General features: G+C 40.5%; 2 protein-coding genes across 2 annotated transcripts in view; one reads left to right on the top strand and one right to left on the bottom strand.

The window, feature by feature from the left end:
* osbpl10b (oxysterol binding protein-like 10b) overlaps window positions 1-2,105 on the bottom strand; it is a 69,381-nt gene extending 67,276 nt beyond the window's left edge. The window contains exon 1 of the mRNA XM_059339893.1: window positions 1,876-2,105. Coding sequence (XP_059195876.1) covers window positions 1,876-2,105 — 230 coding nt within the window. The remainder of the gene's footprint in view (window positions 1-1,875) is intronic.
* A 989-nt stretch (window positions 2,106-3,094) lies between these two features.
* gpd1l (glycerol-3-phosphate dehydrogenase 1 like) lies at window positions 3,095-18,502 on the top strand. Its single transcript, XM_059339752.1, has 8 exons — window positions 3,095-3,305; window positions 5,850-6,024; window positions 6,777-6,917; window positions 10,941-11,079; window positions 13,017-13,129; window positions 14,990-15,226; window positions 15,398-15,504; window positions 16,076-18,502. The coding sequence occupies exons 1-8, from the start codon at window positions 3,262-3,264 to the stop codon at window positions 16,170-16,172; spliced, it is 1,053 nt and encodes a 350-aa protein (XP_059195735.1). The 5' UTR covers window positions 3,095-3,261; the 3' UTR covers window positions 16,173-18,502.
* The last annotated feature ends 1,176 nt before the right edge of the window (window positions 18,503-19,678 follow it).

Below are 19,678 nucleotides of genomic sequence, written 5' to 3'. Positions count from 1 at the left end.
GCAATTGGGTCCACTCAGGCGGCAACCTCCGGGTCTGAGCAGGGAGCCAAACCAGGAAGTACCTTAAGCTGCATTCTACCGAAAATTCCAACAGGGGGGCGCTGACGGCGGCTGCAGAAGCATCAATGTCCATCCGTTTCAATACAAAATGAGAAAACTTCTCACTTCATTTATTACCTCAGAATTTTTTTATTTTATTTAAATACTCACAACAACTGATTCCAAAAAAAGCAACTCATATCTTCTTTTTTTATTAAAGTGGTCAAAGAAATTAAATCATCAGTAACTCCCGCCATACATGAAAACCACTCTCGGTTTCATTCAAACTTGGCAAGTGTTCATTCAAGGAAATATGATTAATTAATTCAGCTCACCTTCTGCATATCACCAATAGTCATACTTCACAAGGTTTCACTTTTCAACAAATTGTGTGTGTTTTTTCTTGTATTTTGCAGTAGGAGGCTTTGTGTGTCATCCTTGTCCTGTGTCTGTCCTTGTGTATTACATAACTTTCTATTTTTGTCATATCTGTGAAGTCCTTTTTTAATGTTTTGTTGATTTGCATTTTTTTTACCTAAAGTTACTGTGCAGGTCTAACAGACACTGAAAAAGACTAAATTTTTAATCAAGATGGTATGTTTGGCAGTCATACTGAAAGCAGCTATAACTCTCTAGCGTATATTCTCTGTCAACCTGCTTGTCACAACAAATAATGACAACTAAATCCCCTCTGACAGACTGACAACAACAATAAAGCAACAATCAGTGCGATGATACAAACATGATACTGTCGGTCTCCAGGCTCAGCTCGCTCTGACAGAATGTAAAATGAAAGCTCATATCAGGGCTATAGAGAACAGAGAATTTTATACCAAACACACACATACACACAAACTCAAACTGTAGTTTCTCATATGTTTCTGAGTCAAGTACAGCAGTGTGACTGAGAAACAGAAAGAGTGTGTGTGTGCATCTATGTGCGTGTGTGTGTGGGTGGAGAGGGTGTGAGAAAGTAAGTGTACCACACACTGTCAAAATGTGATCATGGAGCTCATTACACGTTTGGATGCTTTTCATATCGATCCACCAGGACAGTGAGAGAGTGAGCAGTTAAGAGAGAGGGGAGGGAGGGAGAATTGAGATGCAGGATAGGAGTGCAGGGCTTTCCTGATCTTGGATGACTCATTCAGTGTTTCAGGGACTCCCACCCCCACATCTCCTCTCACTGAGCCATCACCACAGGTTCAAAATGAATGAATGGAAGGATGCACATACAGATGAATGAGTGGAAAGATAACCTAATGGTCAACCTGTAACACACATTTTATGACATGTTGCCCTAAATTTGTTATGATGTGACTTTGGTCAAATATTGAATGGCAAATAAAATACTGTCAAAAACTGATAGTGCAGTTGAATTTAGAAAGATACACCTGGGGATCCCACTGTATGTGTATGATCTCAGTGTTTTATATAACTTCTGATTTATCTGATTTCCAAACAAAGCGATTGGGAATTAACAGTAATTAACAGTAGCCTACATTTTAAATGGTCTGCACCATGCAGGGAAATGATTTGTTCAAAGATATAACAGAACAGTTGTGAAATAAATACATGGTCGAACACATGGCCCCACAAGATAAACTCAATCTTGAGTCATACACTTCCATCGAGTAAACACGCGTTAATATCAGTTATGTCAGGGTTAACTAAATTGAAGTGCTCAGATCCAAAAGGAATATTATGAATGAAGTGTCAATTTATATCATTTCTAAATCCCCAGACAAAAACAACACAATATGTGATGATGTCACACAAGTTGAATGCCTGACAACACCAACACACTTGCGTGATGGCATCAATCCAGTGACCTACCTGCTCTGCCAGCCCTGAAGCGGGTTTGTGTATTTCTTCAGGACCCCCTCCAGGTGCCGCTTGCTGCGGGCTGTTTTGTTGTGCACGGGGCCCGACCCGACGCTGCTGTCCCTGGTCCCGGTCACTAGTCGGTGCTCCGCTGCAGCCAGGCTGTGCGGCTGGCCGCCCCGCTGCTCCTGCCTCCTGCAGGGGCTCCAAGCGGGGCTCTCCTGACGCGCTGACCGGTTCATGCTGCCGCTTTTTGTGGCTTTCGATTCTCTTCCACTCTGAAGTGACAGCGCTTTTCAGTTTAAAACCAGTGCCAGAAAAAGAGATGTGAACTCAAATATTGATGCAGTTTTTGCCAAAGTGATGCAGTGATGAGAGAGTGAGATGCAAGAAACAAGTGGAGCTTCTTTACTCCAGCCTGCCGTGACACTGTTGACACACTGGAGGGATATTCCGACTGTTTCACTGCGGAGCTCTCTCTCTCTCTCTCTCTCTCTCTCTCTCTCTCTCTCTCTCTCTCTCTCTCTCTCTCTCGTTCACCCTCTCTGACGTTATTGCGTTTTTTATTTTGGAAATCCCGGGTTGGTCACTCCCCCGGCCTGGGACACTCCCCCAAAGAGAATCAATAATGCAGTAAAACCTCTGAGAACAGCACAGGCAGAGCTGTAGCCTATTCATGTTATTACACTGATAATGTTACACAGATCACGGTGACATAGAGTATTATGGGTAGTCGTGTTTTATTTTGAACACATGCAGCCTGTTTGTCCCAGTTCCCAAACATGCAGGTATTGAAATGTGGACATTGGTGCTGACTTATCATTCCTGAAGTTAAAGATGGTGATGATGATTATGATGATGATTATGATGATGTTTATGATGTAGTGTGTTTTTTCTTTGAAGCAAGTTTATATTGAAATAATGCATGACAATAAGAGAGAGAGAGAGAGAAAGAGAGAGAGAGAGATACTTTATCAATAACTAATAACTAATTGTGACGAACAAATACCTTACAGACTGTGGGCTCAGGTATGAGTAGCCTATTATTATGTTATTCTATCTCCTATAATAATCCTACAAGCCCAATAGCCTGTTGAATGCTACTTATCAGATCTCAGCTGCACATGTATTTATATACGCATATTATAACCATTGTGCATTACAAAGGATGTTATCCATTATTCATCAAGTCACCCTGTTATGTAAGGCTACCATTTACGTCAACATACAGGAAAAAACTACAACTCCCGGTAGACTGATGTGTGCGGCGCAGTCTGTGACGTCATCAGGAGACGCTCACAGTCCCGTTTGCTCCGTGGAGCGTCCTCCTGTCTGCCTTCACCGGCGTGTCCGTCCCTGGAGAAGAGTCTGAGACACTGAGACACAGAAGCATCACCGATGGCCTCTCCGTTGAAAGTGTGCATAGTCGGCTCCGGAAACTGGTAAGCTGGCAGGCAGGCTGGGATGATGATGATGATGATGATGATGATGTTGAGTCTGATGATGGTACAGGACGTGGTGCGCTGCTGCAACCTGCTGTTGCATCCGTGACAAACTGACTACATGGTGTAGTTAACTGGACTGGACAGGTCAGCTGCAGGACATGGCAGTGGAGGGATGATGGTCTTCTTGAACATGAGGATATTACTTTTAAGACATCATGTCTATTATCTAACCCTTTGTGGTGCTGTTGAATTGTACTTTGCACTGTACAGAGTAGGGCTGGGCGATATGGACCAAAAGTAATTTCCCGATATATTTAGGCTGCATATCGCTATACGATATATATCCCGATATTTTATTGCTAAGTGAGAGCATATGTTCAGTCAAAGTCAAAGCCAAATATGACATGTAACAAGTAGTTTTATTGAAACTGTTTATTTCAGCTCCATAAAGGTGCACATTTAAATAAAAATATCTTAAATAAAAATAGCCTATGAAATAAAAGTAGGCCAATCTTTTTCTGAAATAAATATACTTATATGAGAAAAGAATAATGAACAGTACAAAAGAACTAAATATGACAAAATCTGAACTTTATAATTTCACGAAGGACTGTTTTATGAGACTGCATCAATTTAAGCTAGGTGGATCAAAAAACTGGCACATCACAGTATATTTAAATGGATAAATATCTATGACATATGATGACCATCAATTTCCATTTTTGACCTTGGAAATAGTATAACAAATAAGCTTAAGTTTAATCAGCACATAGAGCACAATAACACAACATGTTTGAACTGCTGCCATCAGGCAGATGGTCCAGGACTCTGAGAGCTAGGACAAATAGACTTAAAAACAGTTTTATCCATTAGCCGTCAAGGTATTAAATGATGCCCATTCACACAGGCCTTGAGAGACTGCAGTTGTGTTCTTTTTTTATGTGTTTTTTTGTTTGTTTTTTTCTCCTCTTTTTATATTTATACTATTTATTCATTTAGCATTTATTTTAAATCTTGCTTGGGCTCACCTCCACGCATAGCGTTTCTGGAACTCACAAGCCCCCGGCTGAGCGCCGCTGTGTTGAAGTTCTTCCCGAGGAACGAGAGGGCCGAAGGTCTCTGACTGTTGTCTGTGCTTATGCACAGAACAGCAGCTCGGAGTACCCGGCCTTCTTGGAGTCTCTGGGTGTTGTCCTGGAAGGGGTACCACCTGGGGACTCTATAATTCTTCTGGGAGACTTCAATGCTCATGTGCATAACCTCAGATTCAGGAGGAACAAGGCGGCTTTCGTTCTAGCCATGGAACAACGGACCAGATCTTTACCCTTGCGAGACTTCTGGAGGGGTCATGGGAGTTTGATCATCCAGTCTACATGCGTTTTGTGGACTTGGAGAAGGCTTATGACCGTGTCCCTCGGGGAGTCTTGTGGGGGGTACTGCGGGAGTATGGGGTACCGGGCTTGTTGCTACGAGCTATCCGGTCCCTATATAACCAAAGTGAGAGCTGTGTCCGCATACTCGGCACAATGTCAAACACGTTCCCGGTGGGTGTTGGCCTCCGCCAGGGTTGCCCCTTGTCTCCGATTCTGTTCGTGGTTTTCATGGACAGGATCTCAAGGCGCAGCCGGGGAGAGGAAGGGATCCGGTTTGGGGACCTTAGAATTGCATCTGTGCTTTTGTAGATGATGTGAGTCTTTTGGCCTCATCAGACCGGGACCTCCGGCACTCATTGGGGCGGTTTGCAGCCGAGTGCGAAGCGGTTGGGATGAGAGTTAGCACCTCCAAGTCTGAGGCCATGGTTCTCTGCCGGAAAACGGTGGACTGCCCCCTCTGGGTGGGGAGAGAGGTACTGCCTCAAGTGAAGGAGTTCAAGTATGTCTGGGTCTTGTTCATGAGTGAGGGTAGAACGGAGCGTGAGATGGACAGGCGGTTTGGTGCGGCATCAGCAGTGAAGAAGGAGCTGAGCCTGAAGGCAAAGCTCTCCATTTACCGGTCCATCTACGTTCCATCCCTCACCCATGGCCACGGGCTTTGGATAGTGACCGAAAGAACAAGATCGCGGATACAAGCGGCCGAAATGAGTTTCAAGTGTGGAACATGATGATAGATAGTTTATCCATTCATTATCGTTAACCGCTTATCCGCACTCGAGTTGTGGGGGGCTGGAGCTGATCCCAGCTGACATTGGGAGGCAGGGTACACCTTGTACAGGTCTCCAGACTATCACAGGGCTGACACATAGAGACAGACAATCACATTCTTATTCACTTTTACCGGCAATTTAGAGTCACCAATTAAACCAGAACTCTCCTAGCTGTTAGTCTCATCAACTCCTTGTAAACCAATGTGATTGATCTGAACAACATCATCACGAACATTTAAATCCATTTTCTCTACTTCATTTCTTGTTTTGGATGCAAGGGTTTGAGCCAGCATGCATTGGTTTACCACAGTGCTAACACACATAAGCAGACAAATTCATTCATATTCACATTCAAAAGTGAAAGAAAGCTGACCTCTTGTCCTCTGCTTTGGTTGCAGGGGCTCAGCCATTGCCAGGATTATTGGAAGTAATGCCATGTCACTGCGTTTTGCCACCACAGTGAAGATGTGGGTGTATGAAGAAAACATTAATGGTAGAAAGCTCACTGAAATCATCAACACAGAGCATGAAAACATCAAGTACCTACCCGGATACAAACTGCCTGAGAATGTGGTAAGAGAAAGGTAGACTACATTCTTCTTTTAGCCATCATGAACTTCAGTCTGTTGTGCTCTGTTAATGTCAACATTAACTACATTAAAATATACTTAGAATTCTGATGTATTAGGGCTGGACGATATGGATCAAAAGTCATATCCTGATATATTTAAGCTGAATAATGATGTACGATATATATCCCAATATTTTTTTTTCAAAATGAGAGCAAATGTTCAGTCAAAGTCAAAGCCAAATATGACATGTCACAAGTAGTTTTATTGAAAGTATTTATTTAAGTGAACATAAATACTACATAACAACAGGAGTAGCTTTGTTTAAAATAAAAGCTGCACATTTAAATAAAAAAAAAATCCTATATAAAAATAGCCTGTGAAATCAAATAGGCCAATCTTGTTCTGAAATAAATATATTTATATAAGAAAACAATAACGAACATTACAAAAGAACTAAATGACAAATCCTAGTAAGGGCAGCATTTATATATAAAGAAAGAAAAAAAAGTTTAACTATATTGATATATGCAATATGGTCTAATTCCATATCACATTTAAATATATATCAATATATTTTTTATATCAATATATCACCCAGCCCTGTTGTAATGAATAGATATTACCTTATAACCAGATTTAGCCTGGTTTTAACTTAGATGTTAACATCCCAATGAGTGCTTATATATTACTAAGACATCACAAGACAACTCAAGCTTAGTTTAGATTTTCACATCTCTCTTGTTTTCTTCACAGGTGGCTGTCCCAAAGCTCCGTGATGCTGCAGAGGGAGCTGACCTGCTGGTGTTTGTGGTCCCTCACCAATTCATCCGGAGTCTCTGTGACGAGATGGTGGGTTGTGTCTCTACCAAAGCTCGGGGAATCACACTCATAAAGGTAATAATGTTTCCTAATAATTATTGAATCAAACCCCTTCCACTGGTTGTTCGACTTATACAGCTGCTTTACTTCACACTGCATTACTGCTTCAATCCACACACTGCAACAAACAGCAAAGATACACACATACTTCCATTATGCTTAACCGCTTATCTGAACTTCAGCTTATCGCGGGGGGCTGGAGCCGGTCCCAGCTGTAATTGGGTGAGTGGCGGGGTACACCCTGGACAGGTCTCCAGAGTATCACAGAACAGATAACCATCCATGCTGTCATTCACTCCTACGGGCAATTTGGAGTGACCAATTAAAATGGAGAGAACTCGGAGAGAACCAGCACTGGCACACTTTTTGTTGTTTTAGCTGTTTACTGAAACATACTGAAGTTATGGTTGCATAATGAATACGTGATGAAGTTCAGACTGTTAGTAACTATAACTAGAGGTTTTCACATTCAAAGGGTTATGGTTAAAAGGTGTTACAGCTTTTGAATGTGTAGCCTCCTCTTTTTCAAGGGACCAAAAGTAAATGGAATTGACTCAAAAGCTGTTTTACTGACAGGTCTGGGTGTTCCTTCATTGTTTATTTATCAATTAAGTAGTTAAAAGGTGAGTAGTTGATTCCAAGTGTGGCATTAGCATTTGTAAGCTGTTGCTGTAATTCCACAACATGTACTCAAAAGAGTTCTCAATGCCAGTCAGAAGCCAATCTTTAATTAACAAACAAACAAATCATTAGAGAGACAGCAGGGACATTTGGAGTTCCCAAATCAACAGTTTGGTACTTTCTGAGACAACCTATCTGAGGGTAGAAGCTCTCCCTGAGAGCAACCTTCCCTGTTGTATCTGGCAACGCCCCTAATCTGAATGTGAGCCATCCCTAGTGGCTGCTTCTTGGCCCTGTTGCAACCAAGACAGCATCAGTCATTTGATTGGTCCACACTCTGGCTGTTTCCCTATTGGCCGGTGAACACACACTATTATAAGTTCAGGGAAGGACATCTTCCGTCTGAGCAGTTACATTTACATTCAGTCATTTAGCAGACGCTTTTATCCAAAGCAACTTACAGGAAAAAAGTCAAACAATCAAGGTATAGTGCGATAAGAGCCATTAGTGCAGCAATAAGTGCTAGTGATAATTCTTTAAGGAGTAGAATTGTCGTGTGGTGAGTTACCTCAGCCTGAGAGGACGTGCTTGTTCTGAGTGCCAGCACATACGTTTTGAGAGTGCAGACTTTAGATTTGAGCGTGTGGACTTTAGATCTGATCACAGGACATATTTGAGTGCAAGCGAAATGTTTGTGTCCAAGAAGAAGAAATGTGAGCACAAGCATGTGATTTTTTTATTTCAGGCACACACATTTTGAAAGAAAGCAGCAGAAATCAGAGTGCGAGCACGAAATGTGGGCATGAGGAGAATAGATCTGAGCACGAGAAGGAGCTGTTTCACTGAAAAGGAATAAAATTATGCTCTCAAACTGAAAATCTACGCTCTTCAATAAAGATACGATATTTCTTCCAAAGCTCCATAGTCATGTGTGTACAGGAAGTACAGCAGGGGGCTCAAAACACAGCCCTGGGGAGCTCCAGTGTTCAGGAGGAGGGTGGAAGAGGTGTATCCGCCCACTCTCACCACGTCAGGAAGTCAAGAATTCACATGCGCGGCTAGGTGTTTTATCTGTCATAGTTCTGCTCTTCTTACATTGTAGGCTGCTGCTTTATGATAAACATGGACAGCAGCCTTAAATGTAACAGGGTGTCGGTTGCAGTGTAAGAGTTTATGGCTTCCCAGATGGTTCTGGTAATTCATGTTTCCTGGTTGAATGGATTCTGCAGTGTTTAGGGATATACTGACTGCTACGGATGCACAATGGCCTAGTAGGGTCAAAGAGGTGAAATATTGTACAATGGCCGGGTCAATCACCTGACCTCAACATGTCCTACCATAAATTTCACTTGCTCAAGACAAAACCCTGTGTGATAGCATGAGATTAGTTAGTTAAACATTCTTGCACACGGACTTATTGAAACTTAAACTTGACTTATTGAATTATTACTCACTATCTGGAGCTAGACCTCATCAGCCGTTATCATCTTAAAGGTATACTCACAGCTAAAGTGGGCAATAAAGTCAAGCTTTCATTATGTGACTCTTTAAATCGTCAATTGAATTTTGTAATTGGACTTTGAGAATATCAGTATGTGACTGTTGGCAGGCAAGGGGTATGTAAGAGAGCCTGGTGGTCCCTGTTGAGTTAGCAGTGTCTGTTCTCAGATGCATAGTGGGAATGCAAGTAGAACCTGGCACCAAAGACACACAAGGGTCTAAAAAGCTCACATTTTGTTAGACATGGCTTTAGTCAAAGGTTCCACAAAGTAAGGAACAGAAAACCTTTTTTTTTTTTTTTTTTTTTTTACCAATGATTTATGATTAAATAATAATATAATAAAATTCCATAGATGTGACCACAAACAGCTGTGTGCAATGGTCTCTATCTAAATGCAAAAATACAGAATCCTGAAAGGACTGGCATTAGAAACAAGAACTGAATCTTCACACACACCTTAATATTTTTGAAGACTCTGACATCATCTAGATGGGCAAAATGGGTTTGAGTATTACCCAGGTTTTCATCAGAATCCATTTTATGGTTGTGTCAGAGAGCTATGGTGGCTGTATGTGCTGAAATCTGCTTTTTATATAATTTTTGTCAACAGACTGGCTGTCTGCTCAACTGGGGCTTGTTTGGACTGTCATCTACATTTTCACTGCAGCCCAGATGACAGAGATGAAAGCCACACACACACACACACACACAGCTTGCGTGTGTGTGCGTGCATACGTGTGTGTTTACGTGTGTGCTTACTTGTTGGAGGAAATAAATCCTCAGCTCTATGCAGGTAAAAAGGCTGATTAAAAACTGGATGAGCCATTATGCAGAGAGAGGTTTATATCATATCAGGCTTTAAGTGCTGCAGGACTGAGGGAGACACCAAGGCTGTATTTACCCTCAATTTCCTTTGGCATAGAAAGTCAGGCGCAAACTAGGCCACAGCTGTTGCCAAGCTGACAGTTTTAAATGTAACTCATCCTTCAAAATAAAAGCACCATATCAACCAATATATTCTCACTTCAAATATACACTTCAACATCAATTTCAGCAATATTTTCCTAGCATATACCTTTTTCACACTAGCACATTGTCTGTACAACTTTAAATAGAAAAGTAAAAATTACAATTTGTGGTTTTCAAGGTGCTGTACATGATATTCAGAGCAGATATACAGTGTCTGAGCAGGGATCACCTCCAATCAGCTGCTGTTCTCATTCCCAACTACTCACATTGAGGCCCTTGAGGACGCCCCCTGGTGTCACATATTAATGCGGAGTGAAGTTTGGACAGAGGCAGGCTATAGCTGTTTCTACCTGCACCCAGTCTATACACATAGCTAGGCTAACCATTACCCAACCCCAGCTGTTTATATAACACAGGATTGATATTTATCAAACAAAACAAATGGTTAATTCCTGGTCTTTTCCTGTGGGTGTAAGTGTCCCTAAAGTAAGTCACAGAGCACTGTTTGTTCCTGATAGTGAGGCCAGCACCCTGCATGGTAGCCCTTGAGGAACCAGGAACCTTTTTTAAAGTCTTTTAATCTATACGGCTAAAGCTGGACCACAGCCAGTAATCACTCCGGTGATGCATTCTACACTAGACCATTTGTCCTGTTTCCTTTAGGGAAAAGTCCTGGTTCATGCATGCATGAGTGCAGTTTACATGACATTAACACAATATTCAGACATACACATTTGTCACACCTTCGGTTTCCTTCCACTCTTCCTTCACACATCTGCGTCATCTCACCTTCTTCCAGCAGTCACATACTCCTCTAATCTCGTGTGTGTGTGTGTGTGTGTGTGTGTGTGTGTGTGTGTGTGTGTGTGTGTGTGTGTGTGTGTGTGTGTGTGTGTGTGTGTGTGTGTGTGTGTGTGTGTGTGTGTGTGTGTGTGTGTGTGTGTCAGGGTATAGATGAGGGTCCTGGGGGCCTGAAGCTCATCTCTGACATCATTCGGGAGAAGATGGGGATTGACGTCAGCGTCCTCATGGGAGCAAACATCGCCAATGAAGTGGCAGCTGAGAAGTTCTGTGAAACCACTATTGGTAAGAGGGATAAATGTGTCTGTGCAGTCAGTATGGAATTATAGAATATTATGGTCATACAATAAAATGACTTATATGAATTAAAGTCCGTCCAATTCTTGACTTTTGAGGCTCATTTCAAGATCAAATCAAATCAAAAACAAAATGACTTTATTTATCCCCAAGGGGAACTTCAGTTAGTCTGTTACAATGAATGGCTGTAGGAGTGAAGGATCTTTTGAATCTCTCCGTCCTGCAACGGAGAGAAAGGAACAAACTGTATCTTTGACATTTCTAGTCCTTTCTTTGACAATTCTAGTCAGTTATCAGCTTTTTCCAAATTTTCCAAAATATACGAATACGTTTTTGTCAAATTATATTTTGTCTATTCAAACATGTTTTGGTTCAACCTCCTAGCTGTAGATTTTTAATGCAAATTGTATGTTTGCTGGATCAAAACTTGATTTTTGTCAACACCATCAGAAGCATAAAAAATACTTATTAAAATGATCTTATCTGAAATATATACAGGTCTTGCGAATAATTTTAAAGTCAAAGAAGTCAACGTTTTTAAATAGAATTGAAATCATGTCATGAATTACATTTGTCTTTAATCTTCATATTTAACAGTGACATTATTAAGCATTAAAAATCCACATGAACATTGGAAATATGTTAGTCTCTGATGCCCTTCAAATAAATACTCAAAAAAAAAATGGTCTGACAGAGTTGACAAGGCTTTGGTGGAGTTGACAAGTTAAAATTGTGGGAACGATAACATGATCTCCAACTTGAAAAATATAATTGAAAATGTCCTCTGAACTCTATTACTGTAATAGGTGAAGAAAACATCTGACATTCTCTGAAAAACGGCTCAAAAAAGGACAATGTTGTGCAGAAGCTAATTAAATCGCATGTGTGTTTTGTAGGCACAGGTCACATATCATTTCATTTAGAATAAAAACAAAATGTAAGACAACATCAAACACACTATGTTGTGCTACCCTTGTCCTGTTTATGATTTTGGTTATGCATACAATAACATATAAGCTATAAAAAAAAAAAGGGATTTATGTTACGGACATGTTTTCTCCCAGTTCTCAAGAATCACTGACTGATATTTCTGTGATAAGATTTTTAACAAATAGCAAATACTTTCAACCATTGCAATGTATTAGTCTGGCTTATAACTACTGTACACAAAATATCATTTAGAAAATATTAAAAATAATAGGCTGTAATTTACCCAAGAGTTCTGGAAAAGTGTAATTAAGATCTTTAAATTGTGATTTTTTTTATAAACCTGTAAAAATCTAATGAAATGCAAACACAAAGGCAGCCAGTTATGACATCAAAATGCTGCTTTATGTTAATGCATCAGTAATAGTAATCAAATAATATGTGTGCAAATGTGTGATATAAAGAACGGGGTAATTCTGCATGAGTAGGATAATAGTACTTTAGATACGTTGAAATATTTTGATGATAGTTTGAATTTACTTTTACGTCGGTCTAAGGACTTTTACCTGCATTTAAGTGTGTTTACATTGACCTATAAAGATTTGTTTTTGGCAAAGACTTCTTTGACCACAGGTTAAAGTTTACACATGCTCTGATAGCAGATGTGTTGGTGTTGACTGTCTTGATATAAGTTTTCGGCCTGCGCTGCAAAATGGGGACATCTATTTAAGGAAGAGGGATTAAAAATAAATAGTGTAGAATTTAGTCTCTGATGTCTATTTTTAAATGAGAAGTCTCATTCTGTTTGAAGCAGAGTGTCTTTGTTCATCAATATTTCTGTTAAGATTTTAGAAGTCAGGACAAGAAGCCAAAACAAATAAATAATTTATTTATAACTCTATTTTCTGTAATCACAGCTAAATGAAAAAATAATCTGTATGTTTAACTGTGTGTGTGTGTGTGTGTGTGTGTGTGTCTCTCTCTCTCTCTCTGTTCAGGCAGTAGGATTCTGGAGAATGGTCTGCTGTTCAAAGAGCTGCTGCAGACTCCAAACTTTCGGATCACAGTGGTGGATGATGCTGATACAGTGGAGCTGTGTGGAGCTCTGAAGGTGCACACACACACACACACACACACACACACACACACACACACACACACACACACACACACACACACACACAACCAACATACATCACATACTGTACTCACATGAAGGTGTGGAAACATACACATAAATATATATTTATATATGTGTGTATATATTGTGTATATATACTCACTGCCACTTTGTCAGCTAGCAAGGTGTAATAATAAAGTGGCGATGTAGTCTTCTGCTGCTTTAGCCCATCTGGTGTGAGTGCTTATTTGAGTTACTGTTGAACCAGTCTGGCCATTCTCTCTGACATCACCAAGGCATCAAGGCTCTCTGGATATTTTCTCCTTTTCTGACCATTCTCTGTAAACCCTAGAGATGGTTGTGTGTGTAAATCCCTCTAGATCTGATGCTAGCTTGAACTTCAGGAGCTCGTCTTCACCATGTCTACATGCCTAAATGCATTGAGTTGCTGCCAAGTGATTGGCTGATTAGATCTTTGTGTTAATGAGCAGTTCAACAGGTCAGAGCCAGATGTTTTCCTCTGGAGGACCAAATCAGGATAAATAAAGAGTAAATAGTAGAACAGGAAACATGACAACACAACTGTTCCTTAACTGTAGAGATTTTATGAGCTGACTGAGTCTCAGAGCTGTGGTTTTGAATCAGTTTTGGATTGTCTCTGCCCCTTAGTTGGGCAGCGCCCGATGCTGCGTTCATCGGAGTGTGAACTCCCAATGTGGCAGGTGGCACCGTTGTAGGATAGCCTCGGCCACCAGTATGAATGTGTGTGTGGATGGGTGAATGAGTGCAGTGTGTCGTGTAAAGCGCTTTGGATAAAAGCGCTATATAAGTGCACTCCATTTACCATTTACCTTCGTGATGAAAGATTAACTTAATGTAGCTTTTATTGAATTGCAGAATATAGTAATTGTGAACTAATGGACAAGATCAGTGTGATGACACTACCACTGTCCGAGTTGTCGTTAAGCTGCTGTAAAGGTGCACATTGTGTCCTGCATGTGAATGTGTTAGACAGGCGGCTTAGGACCAGACAGAAGGATGGGGACACGCTGGACAAAAGCACCACATTTTTCACATGCTCTCTATCACCATAGGTTTCAATTTTTGGTAGGAGCCACTTCATCAAGATTGCGGATCGGAGATGGCAGCCATATAAAATCTATGAGAACCAATATATCTTCCAAGCCACTCAGAAGGTCAATCTTGGTGTCAAAATCTACATTTTCTGGGTCAAGGGATCATTTAAAGCTATTGATAATATCACTAGATGATTATTTGATCAAATAGATATGTTCATTTTGGCCATGTTTTTACGTAATTTTAAAGTTCCTAAGTGGTCGGACATATATTGATACAGGTCATATACAGTGCATGTATTCTGAAAAATAAACAACGTGCAAACATTTAATTGAACTTTATTAGCTTCACTTGTATTATTTGATACATTTACAACTATAAAGATCCTTGCAATTCCAGTGTGCCTTCTTGCATGAGCACCTTGCACCACAACCGCTTGCACCTTTACAACCACACTCGACCAGTTCACTGCAGGTTTTTGACACGATTAGTAGAATGCTTCACACAGAAAGTGTGAAGTGGTGTTGTTGTTTATTGCCTTCTGCTAAAATATACTCCTCGGGAAGAAGTCAGCGTGGGTGGCTTGGAATTCCTACCCTGAGGTCACCCAGGCCTTCAGCTACACTGCTCAAAAAAATTAAGGGAGCACTTAATTGATTAACAAGGGATTGTGAATCAATTTCAGCAGCTTTGGTGCAAATGAAAGTGACAACAGCTGCAGTCGAGTGGGCAAAAACAAGACTAAATGTGTGTTTGTGTCTGTGTTTGGAGCAGAACATTGTCGCGGTGGGTGCAGGCTTCTGCGATGGGCTGCAGTGTGGTGACAACACCAAGGCTGCTGTGATCCGTCTGGGGCTGATGGAGATGATAGCCTTTGCTAAACTCTTCTCCAAGAATGGCTCTGTTTCCACAGCAACCTTTCTTGAGAGCTGCGGTGTGGCTGACCTCATCACTACGTGCTATGGCGGCCGTAACCGACGAGTGGCAGAGGCCTTCTCTAAAACGGGGAAGGTAGGACTCTGTCCTGTATGTGACTGTGAAGTAATGTCCATAATAACACTTCATTTATAACTTTGCAGGCGTGATTTCCAAGTTTTTAATGAAAACAGCTATTTACTTATGAATGACATATTTTTACATTTCCATGACTTTGTACTATGTACTTGTCATTTCCACTGACAGAGCATCGAGGAGCTGGAGAAGGAGATGTTGAATGGTCAGAAGCTCCAGGGTCCTGCTACTGCAGCAGAGGTTCACCACATCCTCAAACAGAAAGGCCTGGTGAACAAGTCCGTATACACATCTGTCTGTCTGTCTGTCTGTCTGTCTCCTATGTTTTTTTTTAATGTTAAATCTTAGCCTGAAAAGTAACTAAAGCTGTCAGCTAAATGAAATGGAGTAAAAAGTACAATATTTGCCTCTAAACGTAGTAAAGTAGAAGTATAAAATTACATAAAATGGAAATACTCAAGTAAATTACAAGTACCTCAAATTGTACTTAAGTACGGTACTTGAGTAAATGTACTTACAATAGTTACATTCCACCTCTGCAGAAACAGAGATGAAAAAACTGTTTCAGTGTTGAACAGTTTATCTGTTCACTGTGTAGGACTCCGTTACAGGGATGACAAATTTAAAGGAGGTTACTGCGCTGAGAAATAGATAAATCAGTGATAAGAATAATCGTCAGTTGCCCTACTGTTGATGAATTATAGTAGGACCACTGATAATGATGTAATCGTCTTGATGCATATGATAGAGTGAGGCTTTGACACAGCACATTCGATGCATCAGTGCTTCATGATTTTTAATGTCTGCTACCAGCAGTCTGTTGTCTGAGCCTGTTCATCCTCTCTCCAGGTTCCCTCTGTTCACAGCCGTCTATCAGATTTGTTTTGAGGGGAAGCCGGTCAAAGGGATGATCTCCTGCCTGCAGAGCCACCCAGAGCACATGTGATCACCTGGTGGGTCTCACAGGGGGCTGCTGAGGGGCTTCGCTCAGCATCTTCACACCAGGATCAACTTAGCATTAGTAACTAACGCTGTCAGAAAAAAGAAAAAAGCTTTGTTTTTGGACGGACCCCTGTGATTCTGACATCTGCAGTGGGTTCTGTTCAGATGTTGTAGGTTTTGAAATATCAACCTTACTCCGCATGTAAAAGACAAGTTCCTCAATTCCATCAATTCAAGTTAGACTAATATGGACAACAAGAAGTGGAAAACAGGTTTTTATTTGCGTCAGTATGGGAGAACTGATGTCAATGTTAAAAAGTCTGACATCTCCATAAGCTGCATAACTATTGGAATGAGGACAAATCCAACTGAGGTGTAACGTAGCAAAGCTGATATGACCTGCTGTGCTCAACAGCCCAGTTTAGATATTTGACAGTCTTGCTGCCCTATCAACACCACTAACTGCACTGCAAAAAAGGTGTGTCTAAAAACAAGATAAAACCACTAAATCTGAGGGAGATTATCTTGCTGCATGGACAGATAATTTCACTTTGACAAGATTTCTTCAAATAAGATTGTAAAATCTAGAAATAAGCATGTTGAACACTTCAAAAAAGGAGTGAACTCTTACAACAAGATGAATTATCTAACACTTGTAAATCAAAGTTGTTGTTTTTTTTATCTCGGTAAGGACCAAATAATTTGCAGTGTGTGTCTGTCCCAGCAACTCTCTGCTTTGAAGTATTCCCTTCTCAGCTATCACAATAATACCTTTTCTAGTTTGGGTAGACTGAATTGTTGATATCCTATACAGAGGAAGGAGAACTGAACCTCACCATGTATCAGCATGCTTCTTCGTAGTTTGGATTTGAATTCAACATATGAACAGGGTCAGCTGTGTGCTGCTCTGTGTTTCTCTGACCTAGAGTGTTTCAACCGTTTTAGCCAATACACTCCCTCCGTCTTCTCCTGGCTGATACAGTCACAGAGCTGGCACCGTTCCAGTGTAGTGTTCCTCAGTCATAAAATACACTCACACCACACAAGGTGTTCACTGATGCTCAGTAATGTCTGTTTCCAGGTTTGTGACCAAATGTTGAAATGGAACCTGACCTTTCATTCTATGACAGTTTATTTGTTAACCATAGAGAGTGCTCCATCACTTTCTCAAATATCAACAGACAGGTGCTGCCCATTACTTGATATGACTAAGAGTGCTAATTGTTTGTCTTTTTGTGGACACAAGTGTGAGACTGCCACCAGGGAAGAGGATTAAGGCCAGGTAGGAGAAAAAATAATGAGAGGAGGGGAAAAAAGTCAACTTTTTGAGTTGGGTAAAGTAGACTGAAAGCTGCAACCTGGTTTCCAAAACATTTTTTTTTATATATACATATATATGTATAAAACAATGTTCCTCTGATTACTTATTGACACTAGCCTGGGTATACCCATACTGCCTTGCACGCTCAAATTTCATTTCGAACCTCCAGGTATCTCATTTGTGATTAGTCTGGTGTTAGCCAGGCTATATTGACACGGGAACAACAATCTTTGAACGTCTTTCTAACCTAACCAAACTCAAAAAGTTGACTTTATTCTCGTCATTTTCAACTTTTTTCTGGTCATTTCAACTTTTTTCTCAAACTGCATAATGAAAAAAATGTCCTCGTAATTTTTTTTTTTCTCCTACCATGCCCCAATCCTCTTCCTTATGCTTCTGTGTCAACTGATGCTGATGCTCTTTATTTTCGTCCTGCACAATTCTAATGGACAATGAATTATGACATATTTTTCTCTGTGTTTCAGTATTTTATAACTTCACAGGGTTTATATTCATATGTTTTCACTGACACTCAGGTAAACATACAGTAAAAACGGAATCCCAATTTTAAACATTTTTAAAAATATATAAATAAAGCATCTGGTTTTATGACAAAATATCTGAAAAAATATCATCAAGCACTAAAAATCTTAATGTTTTGACTCTAAAATGCATTAAATCTGTATGGGTACACGAGTTATGAAACCTACAGTATGTTAATGATGCCTTTGAATAAACCAGCATTAACTCAATGTTAAATATATCAGGCATTGTTCTGTGAGCTTTTCTTTTAAACTGCCAAAGTGTTGCCAAGTAATACGTAGTCATAAAGACTATGGAGCTCTTTCTATGTAATTGTTTGGTTAAGTCTCCTCACAGTGTTCTTTGGACTGTCACTCTGAAAAGCTCATAAAGCTCTTTACGTGAGGTGAGGATTTACCACCAGCCTTTTATCCTGTAAAAGTGGAACACAGACTGTGAAAACATTTCCATTAAAAGATTAATCTCACCTTTGTGTTGCTTGTACAAGTGTGTTTCTGAAAGGGGCAATAACTGCAGCTCTCAGCATGAGTGCAGCACTAACCTGAAAGAGTTTTCTCTCTTCCTGGTTTTGTTTCTGTGTTGTGTGGTCCACTGCACATGTGCAGAAGTGCCAACAGGCCTGTCCCGTAGACTTAGAGATGAGATGACAGACAATTATTAAACCTTTATGGTTAAACAGTACATAATACACCATATTATACTACATATATCATATCATATCATAACCAGCGATAGATACAGCTGTTTGAACCACAATAATGGACACTGGATGAAGACAGCCAGGTCTGGCTTCCTGTGTGAAGCATTCTACCAATCGCTTCATTAGTCTGCAGTGAACTGGTCAAGTGTGGTTGTAAAGGTGCAAGTGGTTATGGTGCAAGGTGCTCATGCAGGAAGGCTCACTGGAACTGCACAGATATGTGGTTGTAAATGTAATAAATAATACAAGTGAAGATAATAAAGTTCAATTAAGTTTATGCATGGTATTCATTTTTCAGAATACGCATACTGTATTTTGACACCTTCAAAATAAAGTGTTACCATATTTTGCTTAAGTCACAAAGGCTTCTTTAAACAAGCAGTACTGAACGGGCCCTCGCAGTACACGCGTGTCGGGGCATGCTGCCGTCGGGGTGTCTGCGTTACAGGGGCCAGTCTATACCACCCCTATGAATTTCATTGCCTTAAGTGTTATAGTGTGGCCACGGTACCAAATATGAAATTAGACTGCCACCAAAGTGTCACCTAGGGGCCGATCAATAAAACCTTAAAGGGTTATCCTCAGGAGGGCATTGACAATAATTGTACCAAGTTTTATATAATAATGCACAAACTATCCCTTTAATCCTCATACAGTGTCTGAAGGAGGACTCTTAACTGATATGTATAAGTACGAAGAGGCAGGTAGCAATGGTGGAAAGTAACTATGTACATTTACTCAAGTACTGGACTTAAAGTACAATTTTGAGGTACTTTTATGTACATTTTATGTAACTTTATACTTCTACTCCACTACATTTTGAGGCAAATATTGTACTTTTCTGCGCTACTGCACTACTGCGCATGCGCGGCCCCATTGCGCTTCTGCGCAGAAGAGCAACAAGGCCATGCATGCGCAGAAGCGCAGAAAGACCGCGCATGCGCAT

Source organism: Centropristis striata, chromosome 8 (assembly GCF_030273125.1).
Source record: "Centropristis striata isolate RG_2023a ecotype Rhode Island chromosome 8, C.striata_1.0, whole genome shotgun sequence".
NCBI classification, from domain to species: Eukaryota; Metazoa; Chordata; class Actinopteri; order Perciformes; family Serranidae; genus Centropristis; species Centropristis striata.
Note: the sequence above shows the minus strand (reverse complement) of the source record. Positions and strands in the feature narration are given on the sequence as shown.

Coding starts and splice junctions, on each gene's coding strand:
- gpd1l (XM_059339752.1), top strand. CDS start 3,262: ATGGCCTCTCCGTTGAAAGTGTGCATAGTCGGCTCCGGAAACTG. Junction 6,025..6,776: donor ACAAACTGCCTGAGAATGTG/GTAAGAGAAAGG, acceptor TTTTCTTCACAG/GTGGCTGTCCCAAAGCTCCG. Junction 13,130..14,989: donor AGCTGTGTGGAGCTCTGAAG/GTGCACACACAC, acceptor TGTTTGGAGCAG/AACATTGTCGCGGTGGGTGC.